Source organism: Ascaphus truei, chromosome 1, assembly GCF_040206685.1.
Source record: "Ascaphus truei isolate aAscTru1 chromosome 1, aAscTru1.hap1, whole genome shotgun sequence".
Lineage (NCBI taxonomy): Eukaryota > Metazoa > Chordata > Amphibia > Anura > Ascaphidae > Ascaphus > Ascaphus truei.
In genome coordinates this window covers 515470354-515487598 of record NC_134483.1, presented here as the reverse complement: position 1 = coordinate 515487598, position 17245 = coordinate 515470354, and the positions used below count along the sequence as shown (strand labels likewise).

The 17245-nt window shown below is 42.3% G+C and overlaps 1 protein-coding gene across 2 annotated transcripts in view; it reads left to right on the top strand.

The window, feature by feature from the left end:
• The window catches only part of TACC3 (transforming acidic coiled-coil containing protein 3), a 71478-nt gene extending 54341 nt beyond the window's left edge, over positions 1–17137 (top strand). The window contains exons 14-15 of one of the 2 annotated variants that reach the window (XM_075571194.1): positions 14331–14388; positions 16722–17137. In XM_075571194.1, coding sequence (XP_075427309.1) covers positions 14331–14388; positions 16722–16819 — 156 coding nt within the window. In that variant the 3' untranslated portion in view covers positions 16820–17137. Of the gene's footprint in view, positions 1–14330; positions 14414–16721 lie in introns of both variants that reach the window. The other variant, XM_075571195.1, reaches the window with a different exon arrangement.
• Positions 17138–17245: the final 108 nt, after the last annotated feature.

The following is a 17245-nucleotide window of genomic DNA, read 5'->3' as shown; positions in this document are numbered from 1 at the left end:
GTCCTTCTCTCCTGCATGCAGTAATTGCCAGCACTCGAAAATACTGCCAGCTAGAGCGCAAGGACCCGAGAACTCCAGATACACAAACGCAATGACGTCACCAGCCCTACGCGTTTTGTCACTCTAAGGCGACTTCGTCAGGGGAAGTCCTGGCAGGACCTTCTTCAGGGGGGTGAGGAAGTTGCCCTGAGGAAGGTCCTGCCAGGATCGAAACGTTGGGTTTATAGTGTGCTGTTTTGTCACTGCTAATACATGTCTTTTTGCTATATCTGAGTGTTGCTGCTTTTGTGCCTTCTCTTATGGGAAGACAGGGTTTCTAGATATATATATATATATATATATATATATCAAGCTTAAGCCTATAGGGAACCATGTTAAAAATGGTTTTTGAAGCAAAAAGTGGCACTGTGTGCTCATTTGCATGTCATTTCCCAGAATCCCTTGCTGCAGTGGAAGTGCTGTGTGCTGGGTGATAATGGGGAAAGGCGGGGTTGCAGACCTGCCTAAGACATGCAGACGAGCATACAGTTGTATTTACATTAATATATATTATATATATATTGTGTGTGTGTAAAAAAAAAAAAAGCAGCAAGCACTCCAATGTAGATATGCAGAAAGGCCTGGTGCTAGTCCCATAAATAATGTAAAGAGTACGTTACCATCCAGCAAAACAGCAAAGAGAGACAGCACTCAGAGGTAAGTCAGCAAAATAATGTATTGAAACAGACACAAAAATCCACTTTTTGTGTCTGTTTCAATACATTATTTTGCTGACTTACCTCTGAGTGCTGTTTCTCTCTCCTCTCTCTCCTCTCTCTCCTCTCTCTCCTCTCTCTCCTCTCTCTCCTCTCTCTCCTCTCTCTCCTCTCTCTCCTCTCTCTCCTCTCCAGCACTCAGAGGTAAGTCAGCAAAATAATATCTATGGTATGTGTATGTGTATGAGTATGTGTATATATATATATATATATATATATATATATATATATATATATATATATATACATATACACACACACACACACACACACACACACACACACACACACACACACACACACACACATTGCAGCCTCACACACACCCATTGCAGCCTCACTCTGAGCGGCAGCAGCGAGAAAACGTACTTTTCTGAGTGTTTCCCCCGATTGGCTGGCTCCACGCTCACTGCCGTGGACGCGCGGCCCTAGCATAGAACGCCTGGCTAACCACAGCCAATTATAAGTGCGGAGCAAACGCAGCCACAATATTATGGGCCTTAGAAAGAAACGGTACATCATTTTTTTTTCTATGCCATCAATTTGTGCATTTTGTCATCAAATTGTCCTAGTATTCTCAAGCTTCAGTTAAAAACGGTAATGTCTGTCGATTTAATCCTCACATTATTGTGTGGTATTACACAAGCTATGAATAAGCCTAGTTTCCACTGACAGTCGAGGCCCCGGCAACAAAGTTATCCAGAAAGGCGGCTATTGTCTGTCACGACGATCAAGCAGTGTCTTGAAGTCAAACAAAAATGTAAATAGTGAATATCACTTCAACTCTCACATTATTGCGGCTTGAAAAGAAATACTTTTAATATAATATCACAAATGGAAAAAGACATCCGTGTAACAATGACAATCTCATTCGCAAGAAACTGTCTGAAAGTTGAAAAACAAGAAAACAGCACAAAACTCTCAAGAAGGCCGTGATGTATGAGCAGTTATACTCACATTGTGGGAGGGACTGTGGAAAACCGATCAAAAACCTATTGCTAGTAAACAAGAGGGGTTCCCCCGCAACAACGATGATGCTGCATGCTTCTATTTATTGCCAATATGTAAATTGTTCGTTAGTTGACCAATGATGTGAGCCCTGCTGAGCAAAGTGTGCTGTGCCTGTTCAACCAGCAGAGGGGGTTGTGTAGACCTCTTCCCACTGTCATGTACACTGATAGTTTAGAAGAAGAAAATAATTACTCTGGATAGATCTACTAATTACCATATAATTTTAGCACTACAATGAATGCCTAGAGTATATAATAGTAGATAACCAGATAATAATATACTAAAGTATGTGAACCATGATGTCTGATAAGGTCCAAAGCGTGATCAGGTCAACTTTTAGTAAGATAGAATAACCGCACTAAATGAGAGGTAAATATATTATTTGCAATGACACATCTGTAACCAAGGTGTGAAGGCCACTGGGTTAACCTGTTTCAAGATTTTGTAGTGTCCAATGAACCTGGGACCAAGTTTGGAGGAAGGCAGTTGCAGGAAGCAAAACTTGATCCCCTTCTTAAAATGGATGGGATGGCTGTCTACACTTATTCGACTTGGTTTTCTGTTGAACAGCAGCTTTGGATAGGTTGGCATGGAACTTCTTTCAGAGCTCTTGAACCACCGATCAACCACCTGAACTCAAGAGGGAGATACCGAAGAGGGAAGGGCAGAAGGGTGATATGTGTAGGCAATAAAAAAAAGGAGATTCCTGTGTGGAGTCATGTTTTAACGCGCTGCAGGTACATTCGGCCTGGGAAGCAGGTCTACCCAGTGGTCTTGTAGTTCATTGACAAAACCGCAAAGGCCTGATTGTTCCGGACCGTGAGTCCGTTGGACTCGGGATGGTAAGAAGAGTAGAAGTGGAGGGAGATTCCCATTTTTAGACGGAAGGCCTTACAAAACTTCGAGATGAACTGGGACCTCGATTGGAGACTATATCGGTAGGGATGCTATGCAGACTAAAGTTCTCCTTAATGAAGATTTTAGAGAACTCAGAGCCGTGGGTTACTTTTTGAGTGGAACAAAATAGACTTGGCACGTAAAGCAGTTGACCACTACCAGAATGGTGGATATACATCTAGATCAGGGATCGGCAACCCGCGGCTCTTCCCGCACCTACCACGCCGGGTCTCTGATGCCAATGCGCACCGGAAGTGCGCTTCGCAACTTCTGGCGTGTGATGACGTCACAGAGCGGCCCAGCGTTGGACAATGAGGAGTCATGCCAGCAGCTGGGGAGATGCTGGACGGCGACAAGAGGCCCAACCAGCGCCGGCCGGCTCTCACCGCAGCACACAGTGAGAGAGAGAGAGAGAGGCAGCAGCTGGAGAGTGGCAACCCCCCTTCCCCCACCCCAGCCACCAGCAGCAATCTCAGCCACCGGCAGCCCATTGAGGGAATAAAGCTGAAATCCAGGATAGTGAGTGCAGAGGGGAGCCATGCCCAAAGTGTACGTGTGTACGTGAGATTTGTACAAACTGTTTTGTACAAAAAAACTATGAAAAAAAAACAAAGCGACTTATTGTGAGATGCATTTTATTCCCCCACATACTTTAATCGAAATTAGGCAAACTAAAAATAAGTTTGTCGTATGTTAATGCTTATACAGTATATACCTAATAGTGAGTTTACAGTATATGTATGTGTTTCTTGGAGTGTAATATTCATGCATGTGTTGTGGCTCTCTGAATATTTTGTACAAAGAATATTTTTTATAAATAAATGGGTCCAAGGACAGATAGGAACAGGTAAGGGCTGGAGACAGCCACAGGGTAATGTTCGAGGCACTTTAGTATGAGCGCAGACAATGCTGCCACAAATTCTTTGGCATCTCTCTTTAGCCACCAAAAGATGCGCTCAGGGAAGTCACAGGTCTTCCTCACCCCTAGATGTCCAACCATCTTGAATTGGGGACCCCACTTCAATACTTTAATACTTCTCTTCGAAATATGCCTTTGGATTTTTATGTGCGGATCAGATTTTGGTAAAAACACAGCGGATAAAACGTAGATCGGATTTTTAATAGTTTCACCCATCCCTTCTCCTTACTCCACACTGGCTATTGTCCATGGTTGGGTATCTTTTACGGTCTCTGTTCCTGTGGTTTACTTCTGTTTTCAGCACTACCGTAAGTAGCCTGGCAAAGTCACCTGACACAATCTGCAGAGTGCTGCAGATTTACCTCCATTGTAGCATTATATAACTTCAACCCCCCCCCCCCCCCCGAATATAGAAAGATTAGCAGGCAAGAGAATAAAGGGGTTTATGTGTCATGTAAATTTTGGCTCAAAACCATGGCATTTTCATACTGCACCTATATACTGCATTAAAATATTTTGCTCCCGTTTTGCCCAATCTGCCCTAGCTTCCAACTTGTCAGTAGGAGGAGTTGGGGAGCAGTTACATGGTGCATATATTATAATGGGATGTATCACATTGTGTGTTGTTCTTCTTTACTTTGATTTTGCCTCCAAAAATCCACCATATCTGCTGTCTGAAGTCTAAAACTCTGCATCTGATATAAGAAACTTTTCTTACATCTGCCACAACTCTGCTCCTAAAAATTAAGCAGTGCGTCAGAACAACCGGTTTATCTACTTTAATAAATAGACCCATAAGGTGGTAAAAATTACCCCACCACAGACATGGCCAGGGCAAATTAACAGAGTCATTTGGCCAGTCTGGTGGGAGAATGGTGGGCTGCTCATCTTTTCAGAAGTCTCCTTGTCATTTCAGGACACTTGGCCAATCTGACTACATCCCAATTCTTCTGCATTCTGTACAATTCTTGCAGTTCTGTATACAGTCTGAAAATAACAATCTCAGAAATATGATTCTGTAGGATCAGGCTAAAAAAATTTCACCTACCCTTAGCCTGTCCGTGCCCGTTGGGAATGTCCAGGAAGCCTCCTATTGGTTGTTGGGCACAGAGGAAGGTCATTTCCAGGGTTCTAGTCATCCTGTAGATCTGAGCCTGTCTCTCACGTATGTGGAGTTCAAGGGGCTACGGCTCAATTAAATTCCTAAAGGATATACCATGTAGTAACTTCTGGGTTAGGGCTGGTCTGCAAGCTCCATGTATGACCCCTATAACTGAATATCACAGTAACATGATTACCTGCTGCATAGCAGTATTATAAACCTTTATGCTACCAAAGAGACTATTCTGGCATTACACTGGTTAAAACTTGTTTTTTGAAGTGAAACTTCTTTAGTGGCACCTCATTCGTAATGGGACAAAAATGGATTGTGGAGACAGAAAATGAAACGGATGTGACATCAAAGTGCTGGCAGATGAGGCTGGGCTGTGTTCTGGCAAATCACATCCGCTCCTAACAGGCGCCGCTCCCCCCAGCGCCGCTCCTAACGGCCGCCATTCCAGTCATTCCCCCCACACGTCCGCCGCCGTTCCGCGCCCGCTGACATCTAACTGCCACCGCTTCCCCCACACAGCCGCCGCTCCCCCACCTGCTCAACATTTACCACCGCGACTCCTAACGCTCCTCCACACCGGCAGCCGTCCCCCTCAACGCATGCGCAGAGGCTCTGTCCATAGCCATGTTGTGGATGCAGGTTTCGTGGGGTTGTGATTGGCAGAGGGCGCTGCTGCGAGGCAACCGGTGATTGGCTGTCGTGTCTCGCTCGCCGCTGACGATTGGTTGAGGGGCTGTCAGTCGGTCAAGGTTAAGTCAGTCGGTCATCCCCATCAGCCAGCCCGGCACGGGCTCTGCGGTGTTGCCCGCCGTGGAGTACGCTGCTCCGTAGTGGGGTAGCTATATGAGGCCGAGGCTCCACCCCCTGCCCTGTCGCTCCGGTAACGGGAGGAGCGGGGGCGGTAACAGTGTCGCCGGGGGGCTGGCTGCAGCAGGACTCACAGCTGTGTCCGCAGCTCCGCCGGGGGTAGTGGGAGGAGGGGGGGGGGGGGCGACGACAGAGAGACATTCACACAACACAGAGAAAGAGAGAGCCATACACTGACGGACACACACACTGACTGACACACACACACTGACACATACACACACTGACTGACACACATACACACGCACACACTGACAGACACACATGCACACACATGCACACACTGACTGATACACATGCACACACTGACTGACACACATGCACACACTGACTGACACACATGCACACACTGACTGACACACACACACACACACACAAACAAACATACTGGCTGACACACATACATACACTCTGACACACATACATACTGTACTCTCTGACTGACACACATTCACACACTGACTGACACATACACTGACTGACACACGTGTGCCGAGCACGCGCGTTATAAGTCAAATTTATTTGCGTTTTGTCAATGAAATTGTGATTTGATTTTTAATTAAAAGCTTTTTTTATATCAGGTATCCCACATATTTTTCATTCTCAATCACCACTCCCATTTTCAGCAAACAAACGGCGTAACCGTTGCTTCACAGTAGGCTCCACAAAGAAAAAGACACCAATACTATGAATATCATTTACATTATTTTGAGCAGCAAATAACAATATCAGTTGCGAGCACATTCACATGTCTCAGACAGGTCTGCAACCCTGCTTTTCCCCATTACCTCATACAGTGCTTCCACTGCAGCAAAGGATTCTGGTAAATTACAAGTAAATTAGCACACAGTGTCACCGTTTACTTCATGTCCATTTTAACATGAACCTGTATAAACTTAATGCCAGCAGCATTACACAGCTTTTCAGCACAGCAACTTATTTAATATGTGATTATATGTGTGAGTATTACCTCAAACTTTAATAAAAGTGAACGTTTCTGTTTTGAATGAGGCACAGTATCAATACTTTTTGTGGAGACCTACTGTTTATTTGGGTGTAGACATAACACTTTTTTTTCTCCTTGCCCTCGATTATCCGTTTAGATCCTGAGTTTTGTACCTGCAGGTATTATTTTTGACAGTGAAGATGCTGTTAACTGAAACTGTCAGATTTATATTTGCTTTTGTTTTAAAAAATAAATAAAAATACAGTATCCCTTGTGAGCACATTCACATGTCTCAGACAGGTCTGCAACCCTGCTTTCCCCCATTATCTCCTAGATACATGGATGCACAAACTGGGGGGCGCATGTTTTTTTTAGGGGGGGGGGGGGGGCGTGGCGGTTAGAGTGGTCCTGTGCTCTTCCCCACAGCATTTAAATTAAATGCCGGGGAGAGAGCTAGGCCCCTGTAAGTTACTTACCTTGGCTTCAGGCGATGCATCACCATGGCAACGCGCATCAAATGACCCCGCAGCATCATTTGACGCCGATTCCTAGGTAAGGGGGAGCGTGAGCAGGGGGTTGGCGCAGAAAGTTTGCGCACCACTGTCCTAGCATATAATGCTTCAATTGCAGCCAAGAATTCTGGGTAATTACAAGTAAATGAGCATACAGTGTCACCTTTAACTTCATGTTCATTTTACCATGGACCCCTAAAATCTTATGCCTGCCATATTACACAGCTTTGCAACATAGCCAGTAAAACCTACTCACAGACATTTTTTATTTTTTTTTATTTTTAAGAAGCCTGGGCGGTGAAAGTGTTCATCCTAAAAAACGTGTTTGTAGTCCACAAAGGGTACCATGTGCGCGCCACTTGTGACTGTCTTTTTTGTAGATCAGGCCAGTCCATGATTTGATCAGTATCTCTTCAGCCAGAAGGCCACGAAGAGTCCCGACGTTATACTTGACGTCTTCCTTGGAAGATTCCGACGTCCTTCCTGTCCCCTCCTTGGCCAGAAGGCCAGACTGGGGGGTCCAAGTCTTGAGGGTGTTCAGCTCAAAGACTTACTGACCCAACGCAGTCTATTCCCGAAGGAGGGGCGTCCAGCACTCATTCTTTCTCTCTCCACGGAAAGGTAGGTGACTGTTAACCCAACACCAAAACAAATCCATGGTGCTAGTGCTTCAGTGCGCTGTGCAATGCAGTACAGAAGTGCTCCAAACGAACAACACAATGTGCAGAAGTGTGCACCCCGGCCAAAAGGCAAGCATCTACAAAAATATTGAGCTCCTTCCCAGCCGGAAGGCCTAGGGAGGTGCCAGTGCAGAAAACATAGGAGTCGTGCAAATTATCCGTGCAGGTGTCAAGTGCTCTAGTGAAGGTTGCTTTGCCTCAAACAACACAACCTGAAGGTGCAGCTAAATGGACCCCACCAGGTTGACATGACCTGGGGTGCACCAGAATAAAAAAAGCCCGGGCTTCTTTGTATCCACCTTCTCGGCCATGACCAGAGGATCAAGTGCATACCCGTGAGTCCGTCCTTCACAGGACAGACCATACACTTGACCTTGGCCAAAAAGCCGAGAAGCGATACCAGACAGCTTTTTGTTTTGAAAATTATTTTATTGTGCAGTGAATCTTTACAACAAGATCATAACAATATATAAATAATTTTCCAAAAGAAAAAAACTGACGTGAACAGCGCAGTGCATAACCCATACATCTCTCATACATTTACTTTTATGACTATTTTCCGAAAAGTAAAAAAAACTGGGCCGTGCACAACGGCGTAGTGCATTACCTATACATATGTCATGCATTTAGTACAATACATGCCATACATACATATTCTCAAACTTTATTTTCACAGAAAATGGGGGAGGGTGTTTAGTCGTCCACCTCAGGGCCGTCAATTATGGAATAGTCTTTTAGCAGGCTGTGAATCAGCCTGCGACAGTCCTGTACCCACATCCTCTTCTCCTTTGTCAAGCGTTCCCTGGCGAATAGCAAAACGTCATTGAAACAACACACTAGGTGCCAACCGGTTTCGATTGTGTGTGTGTGTGTGTTCCCGAGAAAAATCCAAGGAACACTGAATAGTACGTACTGTACTTCCACGGTATACAGTCTCTTAGTTCAGCGTCCAGAGCTTGCATCAAGGCAGGGGGCATCAAGCAAAGGGGCAGTCCCAGAAGAGGTGAAAAACTGTTTCCTCCACTGTACTGCACCTGGGGTAGTGCATTACGAGGCTAAGTCTGCTTTTGTACTTGTTGGCCATCACGGGGAGTCCTCCGTGTTATGGCCCGCCATGCAATGTCTTTGTGCTTGTTTGTAAGTCTTTTCGATGACACATTCCTCCACACTGTTTCAAAAGTGTTGGGGTGGAGTCCTGGGACCGACTCTGTAACGTCCTTTGCCCTAATTATCTTGTAAATGACCTTGGACTTCCATAGATCTGTTTTTACTCCCTCCAGTTGGTTCTGCCTCACAAACCTCCTCACGTCCTTGTAGCACGAGGGCAGGCGCCAGTTGTAAGGGATGGAGCTGTCCCACTTGTCCCATCCCAGTGCTCTCCAGAGAGGCAGGAGAAGGAAGCGGAACATGGAGTAGCCGGACAGGTCAGGAAGCGGGACATGGAGCACATTCACATGTCTAAGACAGGTCTGCAACCCTGCCTTTCCCCATTATGAAATAGCATACAGTGCTTCCACTTCCGCAGGGGATTCTGGGAAATAACATGCAAATGAGCACACAGTGTCACCTTTTGCTTCAAATCCATTTTTAACATAGACCCCTATAAGCTTATGCCTTCTGCATTTCACAGCATTTCAGTACAGCCTGGATTTGCATAGCCAGTAAACCTACTCACACACATCAGTTTCGCCCTTTTGGGTCTCGTCAGTGGGAGACTTGTTATACTGGCTGGGTTATAAATTATTTTGAGAAATCAAAATTGACATGTGAGAAAATAATAATGCACCTGACCATTGTAGAGTGTAGACTTCAGTTCTCTCATGGAACATATGGACTATATAATTCTGCATCTTTTCCATTCATATTTATATGTATATGTTGAAGGCGCCTCCTTACATTTGCACAAAAACACATTTATAAAGAATTCTCACTAAATGTCTGCTGTAGATTCATGAAAGACTAGAGAAGATACGAAAAGAGAAATCTTAATGTGCGATGGAGTGAACATGACCGTTCAAACGAATGGATAGTTTGTTACAATCCCATATACCACTCTTTTATTAATCTACCCCTAAATACCTTATTAAATAAACAAGAAATGCATTTTATGTCATATCCTAAAACATAGTTAGGAGTCTGATTGTTGTACAGTTTTAAGCGTGAAGGAAGTACTTGTAAGTACCTCCCTTCTTACCTTACAATTGTTGTAATAACGTTACCCATATATATTATTAAAGTAATAATAGCCAAAATTCCATTCTATCTTATAATAGAAGACCATGTACTGACATTTTCTTGATGGGCGTGTGACTAACACAACATTTCAATTAAATATCTTATACGGTTTCATTTAATTGCAGCGATTATCATATTTTCTACAACAAAATATCAATTGATACTTTCATGAATACACAAGATTTTTTTTATTTATTTATTTATTTTTACAAGAAACCTATCATTTTATTTTAACATAACTTCAACAGTACGTCTGTGAACTAATTACTTTAAACAAGTACGTCCTGAATTGCTAAATGTGTTTATGGAAAAAAAAGCTGTTTACCAAAGGCTGTTTATTGCACAGGTTTGACGACATTGGAAATATGTACGACTTTACTGGAACCAGCAATTTATCTAACTGGACAACTAACAAACAAGCATAGCCCACCAGATCCTGTTGATTCGATGCAACGGTTTACACTTCAGGCAACGCAGGCCTATTTCTTTGCCTCTTATTAGGTTCCTTCTTGCGGTTGGTTGTGGAAGAGCCTGCAGTATGACGCAATGTGTTGAATATCTCTCCCGAACCAAATGAGTGAAATAGAGACATTCAATACCTACAGATTATTGTTTGTTTATTACGCTACATCTGTCGTAATACAGTTCATTACATTTGCGATGCGTTGCAAAGCGTATGAAAACGACTACTTTTTCATTCACACACAAACAAGGTTTAAGTAAAAAAAACGGTTAGAATTCTTGTCTTGTTCAAATTGTACTTTTAAACCCTTTACTGCAATACACTGAATGCCCCGTAGTGCAGCAACTGGGGTTACGTTATCCACTTTCATATTGGACTTTAAAGAGGCAATTCAAGCAGGTGTTTTTTTTGTGTGTGATTTTTTTTTTTTAAACATGGGATTGAAGCAGGGGGTCTCCGGAGCCGAATCTCATTCATTTCAGTTCCAGGGACCTCCTGCTTCCAGAGATATGTACCTCCGGAGGGGTTTAAAGCTCTGCATCACGTGGGCCAATAGGAAGCCGCGCCGGATGACAGTGTGGGAGCTTTGAGCTTTGATCCCTGTTAGTGGAGTGGTTTCTGGCCTCCCCTATGGAGATATGTATCTCCAGAAGCAGGGGCTCACCAGAGCTGAAATGAATGTGGTTCAGCTCCAGAGACCCCCTGCTTCAATCCTATGTAAAAAAAACAACAACCATTCACAAAAAATAAAAACACCCGCTTGGACTGCCTCTTTAAGAGGGACATGGACCTCAGCAATAGCAGCTCCCCCTTAAAGGGCCATATATACCAAGCGTTGCTATTCCATAAGACACCGTCCAGTGATAGAAGACACCTCGCTGCCCATTAACTTCAAATGGGCTGTAAGGCGTCTTTCCGGCACAGAGGTATTATTTGGTAGAGAACCACTTAGTAAATATGGGCCAGCATCTACTATATCTCAGTGTCCATGTTTCGAGACCCAGAGGAATGAAACGTAACTTCTGGACTAAATCACTTAAACTGGCTTCATCCTTCGGAATATGCAGAGGTCCTCCGTGAGCTTGTTAGGATCTAAAGAGAGTGGTCAGCTTGTGTTATCCTTCCTGACCTCTGTTAACAATCTAAAACCTTTGAAATAGATTCACTTTTTCTCTGTTATATTTAAAGCATTTTAATTATTAGAATTTAACAACGGTCGAACTCAATGGACAAATGTATTTTTTCAACTTTACTATGTTACTACGATGTGTCTCGGCCAAACAGTAATTTGGGTTAAAACAAGTTTAAATGGAATTTATGTTTAAAATCTACTGTAATACAATTTAAAACAAATTCTTCTTTTACTCATTTCAACAATCAAAGTTTGACTGCGTATTAACGTTCAAATGTTTAGATCTATCATAGTTATTCTTAAATCATTTGTCAAATGAAAATACCTACAGTATGAGAACGGTCTGCAGCTCAACCCACATCTGCTCGTACAAATAGTCAATTGTACAAACACAGGCTTTGAGGATTTTCACATTTGGTCCTGAATATTTACAGCTCATATCTAGAATCTGGGAAACTATAAACTGTTATGTGTCAGTATCTTCCTCTCTTTTTAAACAAAGAGAACATTGCAAGAAAGAAAATATCATTACTGTTTTATAATAGCTTCATTTAATCAGAATCATCATTGAATGGCAGCCCAGCCATGTCAATTATAAACAAACATTTAATTATTGTAAACCTTCGAACTCTCTAAAATTGGCTAAAATGTTCCTGTACAAAGTGCCTTTACTGTGCCTTGTAAGGGATTGAATCTGTATGCACTTATTGAAGGGTGGCTAGTCTCCCCCTAAAAACTTTTGTGTTATATGTTCTGCTCACTGACTTGTGAATAAATGTAGCTGACATTCATCCAGCTTTGAAGTGGTTACGTTTCCCTGGCGAGGGAGTAGTTTTTTCATGTGTAAAATATGTTTCTTTATAATTACCCAAATGAAAACTAATACAAATATAAAAAAACAAATGTAACATTTTAAATATGTAATATGTTTTTTGATAGTCCACTGAAAAGAAATATTTTGCTGCATTCAGCAATAAATAGTGAACTTGCAGATAAAGGAGTCATTGGAAACATTATACACTTTTGGACCCCCGAGTGTTCATTATAGAACAAAGGAAAAAAGCACTGTACAGTTATTGAATGAACATGCGTTGGATCTACTGATGCATAATGTTATCACCTGTTGACACTGTAACCAGTGTTAAGTATCAGGATTGTGAGCAGTTCGGATTGATATCTATGAGGTTATATACTACATGTATTGTGTAATGGGTACAGCTGAAAGCAAAAAGTTATAAAATAATGTAAAAGCCGCGTTCCCCCTGTTTTGTTTTCTCTCCAGAATTTGAGCGAGGGCGTCCTCGAGAGCTTTGAGGAACCTTTGGTTCCAGAGAAATAAATGTTGTTGCTTATTTTTTTTTTGCCCTTTTGGGGAATTAATACAGATGTACTAAGTCTTACTGTCCCCACAGCCGCGGCGCTGGGGACAGTGTCTGCCTCGTTTTTGTCAATCGGTCCGGGCCGTGATCGGCTTGGTTGCGGGACCGCGAGCGGAGGTGGCAACTCAAACAGTAGGTCTTGCTACATTTGTATGGCTGCTGCAGTCTCCCTCATGTGGGCCAATATGAAGCTGCAATGTCATTTGGAACTGACATTGCGACTTTCTATTGGAAACAATTTTGGGGGGAGTCCCCTGAGCTAAAAAAAAAATGCTCAGTTTAGCTCCACAGAACCACATGTTCAGATTGATACTAAAAATGTAAATAATTACCTAAATCGGCAGTCCCTCCAAATTGTTATCGTGATGACTGCGCAAAGTATTTTTATTATACTTATTTGTATTACAATGGTCACAGGGCATATTCTTTGATTGCATAAAATAGGGGTTCTGAATTCCAGTCCTCAAGACCCCTCAACAGATCAGGTTTTCAGGATATCCCTGCTTCAGCATGGGTGGCTCAATCTTTGACTGAGCTACTGATTGAGCCACCTATGCTGACGCAGACTCTTCGTCTGATCCACTGATTGAGCCATCTGTGCTGAAGCAGGCTCTTCGACTGAGCCACTGACTGAGCCAACTTTTCTGAAGTTGGGATATCCTTAAAACCTGACCGGTTGGGGGTTCTTGAGGACTGGAGTTGAGAACCCCTGGCATAAAAGATATAAATTGCTACGGCTCCTCAAATACAAGTACATGAGCATGTGTCACTACTTAGCTACCCATTAGCAGAATGCAAACATCCTGTGTCATAAGAGCGTTGGATTTCATTTCCTATAGCAGAAATGTGCCAAATAAAATGTACATCTGGTCTGGAAAACCACAAATGAAAAAAAATGTTTAAATTAGGTCTCCGGAAGATTAACAAACAATGACAATATTTAAAATGGTATATATGAAAAATATATGTCTTTGACAGAAAAACAAAAGTAGTCATACAAATCTATTTGGTATGTATTTTGTTCGTTCTGCAGATTATAAAAAGTCATTAAAAATCGAAATAACACAGATGCCAAAGTGATGCAGCGTCTTTAATTGTGCTCTGTGTTTATTTACGTAGCACTTGTATAACTATATTTAGAGATGTGATGATTTCTTGCCAAAGTTCGTGAATCAGTGAAATTTGACGTTTCTTCCCCCTCCGCAAAATATTTAACAACATCAAGCTTCAAATTTTTTTTTTTTTTTTTTGTTGGCAAGCATAAAAAGTAATGGTCATGTGGTCCTTTATATAATAAATACAATGTTCTCTCTAAAGGCCCATCTTTTGTTCCCACTACCATCCCTAAGAGGTTTGAGGTAGAGGTTGAGCTGTTAAAATTGGAAAGGAAGCTTAACCTTAAATCCTTTTTTCTCAACAGAGCGGATGGTCTGCGGAATCAACAGCAGCAGCAGCAGCTACCACTAACTTATTTCCAGGTACCTGACACGACTAGGTTGACATGTAAGTTGAACTCTAAGTTCACACCACCAATTAAAAATCCCTCTGTCCAGGTATTTATGAACATGGTGAAAAATTATGTTAATCAATTTTTTAAAACACACCATAAGACACATCACAATCCCACAAAGAGAGAGGAAAGCTGTTTAAAAAGGCTGAAGGCTAACCCCAGGATAATAATTAAAAAGGCGGATAAAGGGGGAGCCTTGGTTCCGCAGAATTATGAACAATATAGAATTGAAGCCTTAAGACAGCTGGGAGACGCTAGGTGTTATACTATTCTCCAGCGTGACCCCACTAAGATATCTCAGCAAGAGATTACCAATATATTATCATTAGGTTTGGGGAACTCATGGATCTCTGAGTCAGAACTGGACTTCTTGACAATGAGTAATCCACGGCGCCCGGTACTGTATTTATTACCAAAAATATATAAGAGTTTCCACAACCCACCCGGTAGGCCGATTATATCAGCCACGAATTCCATAAACCAGCCCTTAGGTGTCTATGTTGACCAGTTTTTGCAACCCATTGTTATGGAGGGTCGAGCTTACATCAAAGACACATTTGACTTCCTTGACAAGATAAGAGCACTATCTTTGCAGGAAAACAAAATCTTACTGGTGACCATGGATGTCACCAGCTTATATACCATTATCCCTCACACGGAGGGTATTGAAGTAGTCAGGGATTTTCTTGAACGAAAACATACCACACAACCCCCTATTGATTTTATCATTTGGTTACTGCACTTTGTGCTTCACAAAAATTATTTCAAGTATGAAAACAATTATTACTTGCAAATTAATGGAACAGCTATGGGGAGCAATGTGGCACCCTCATATGCCAATCTGTATATGGTTGATTTCGAGAATAGGTATATTTATAATACTATTTATGATCAAAAGATACTCTTCTTTGTCGGTACATTGATGACTTGTTCATCATTTGGGAAGGTACCGATGATGAACTTATTGATTTCTTTAACTACTTGGAACAAATTCCCACTCCTGTGCGTTTTACCAAAAATTGGAGCGATAAGCAAATATCCTTTTTGGATGTCCTTATATCCTTTGGTGGACAGGCACTACACAAAGACCTGTACAGGAAACCCATGGACAGGAACTCAACTCTGTGGGGTTCTAGCTTTCATCCAGTGTCCCTAAAGAATATGCTGCCCTATTCCCAAATGATAAGGGCAACACGGGTGGTTGATAGACCTGAAAAGTTGGATGAAACACTGGATGAAATTAAGACCAGATTCCTTCAACGTGGATATAAAAAATCTAATATAGAAAGGGCCTTTCAAAAAGAGCCTATGACCAATCCGCACAGGGTTGGTGATGAAAGAATCAATATAGTGAGCAAATTCACTACAGCCAGCAGATATATAAAAGATAGTATCAATAGGCATTGGGGGTTGCTGCAACAGGATGAATTACTACATACAGTGTGTAAAGAGAAACCAAGGTTTGCATACCAAAGGGGTCGTAATATCAAAGATATCCTGATCTCTGCTGATGATGATAAACATTATCAGATATCACATTTTCTTCAGTCGAAACCAGGATGTTATAAATGCTATGGGTGTACAATATGCAATAGTCTTAACACTGGGGATGAGTTTCGTCACCCCAGAAGTGGGCAAAAATATAAGATCAACCAGAGAATCACATGCACCACTACCAATGTAATTTACACTATCAAATGCCCCTGTGGACTGGTGTACGTTGGTAAAACTAATAGAATGTTGAAAACACGTTTTATTGAACACCGTAGCAAAATTAACGCCAAGAAAGAGGAGACTGCTCTTATCAGACACTGCACAGAATTTCACCATACAGTGTCATCACTGAAACTGATTGGGATTGATCGGGTGCAAAATACCTTTTCAGGTTCAGAGAAAGATACTGCCCTATTACAAAGGGAAGCATTTTGGACTTTTACGCTTGACACTGTACATCCTAGGGGTCTTAATGACTATATCTCCCTACACAGCTTCCTTAATATTAGATGAGATCAGTATGCAGATTTCTGATTTAATCATAGTTGGTATAGGATGTGTGGGAGTTTCGTGTTCCCCACCATTTATGTTTTTGTGACGCTGCTGTTGCTGCTGACCTTCTCCTCATTTATGTCTCTCAAATTAACTAATTAATTATTTTTGTCTCTGTTCCCCTCACCTGCACTTCCCCCACCCTGGGGGACTGTATTAGTATCACTTAGTGGTTTTAATACCGGACTCTCATTTTGTTTTTTTTCTCTCCTCCCTTATGTACCACAACATCTCCACTGCCCACTGCCCTCAAAGATAAATTACAAGAAGGACTTTATTGGGACTCTACTGCACATTGTGTATATGGATACACTTGGTATATGAATCCCCTTGACAACAGGCATGAAGATTGAATGATAGAACATCGTTGGACAGACGGGCCAACCGGAGACTACTCTATTACGGGATGACGTCACTATGAAGGAAGAAGGATCTGATGTGCACTCGCGCATGCGCTTGGATGAGGTGCCGAGATCTCCTACTGCAGAAACACAGAGGGATGACAGGACCAATCGGAAGGCAGGGTGGACCAAATGACGACATCACTCGGAAGCGACGAAGACGCGGATATGCACGCGCATGCGCAATGGACTGAGAGACATCTGTGTGAGAAACCGGAACATTTTAAGTAATTTCACCTGGGTTGGGGCTATAAATAGTGGACATTTTGTGATTTATTTTCTATCTTCACTTGAGAAAGACCACGCTTGTTGGTTGAAACGTTGTGCTTATCTAATAAATTTTCTTGAAATCCGTAGTGCCCTGAACCATTATTGCTA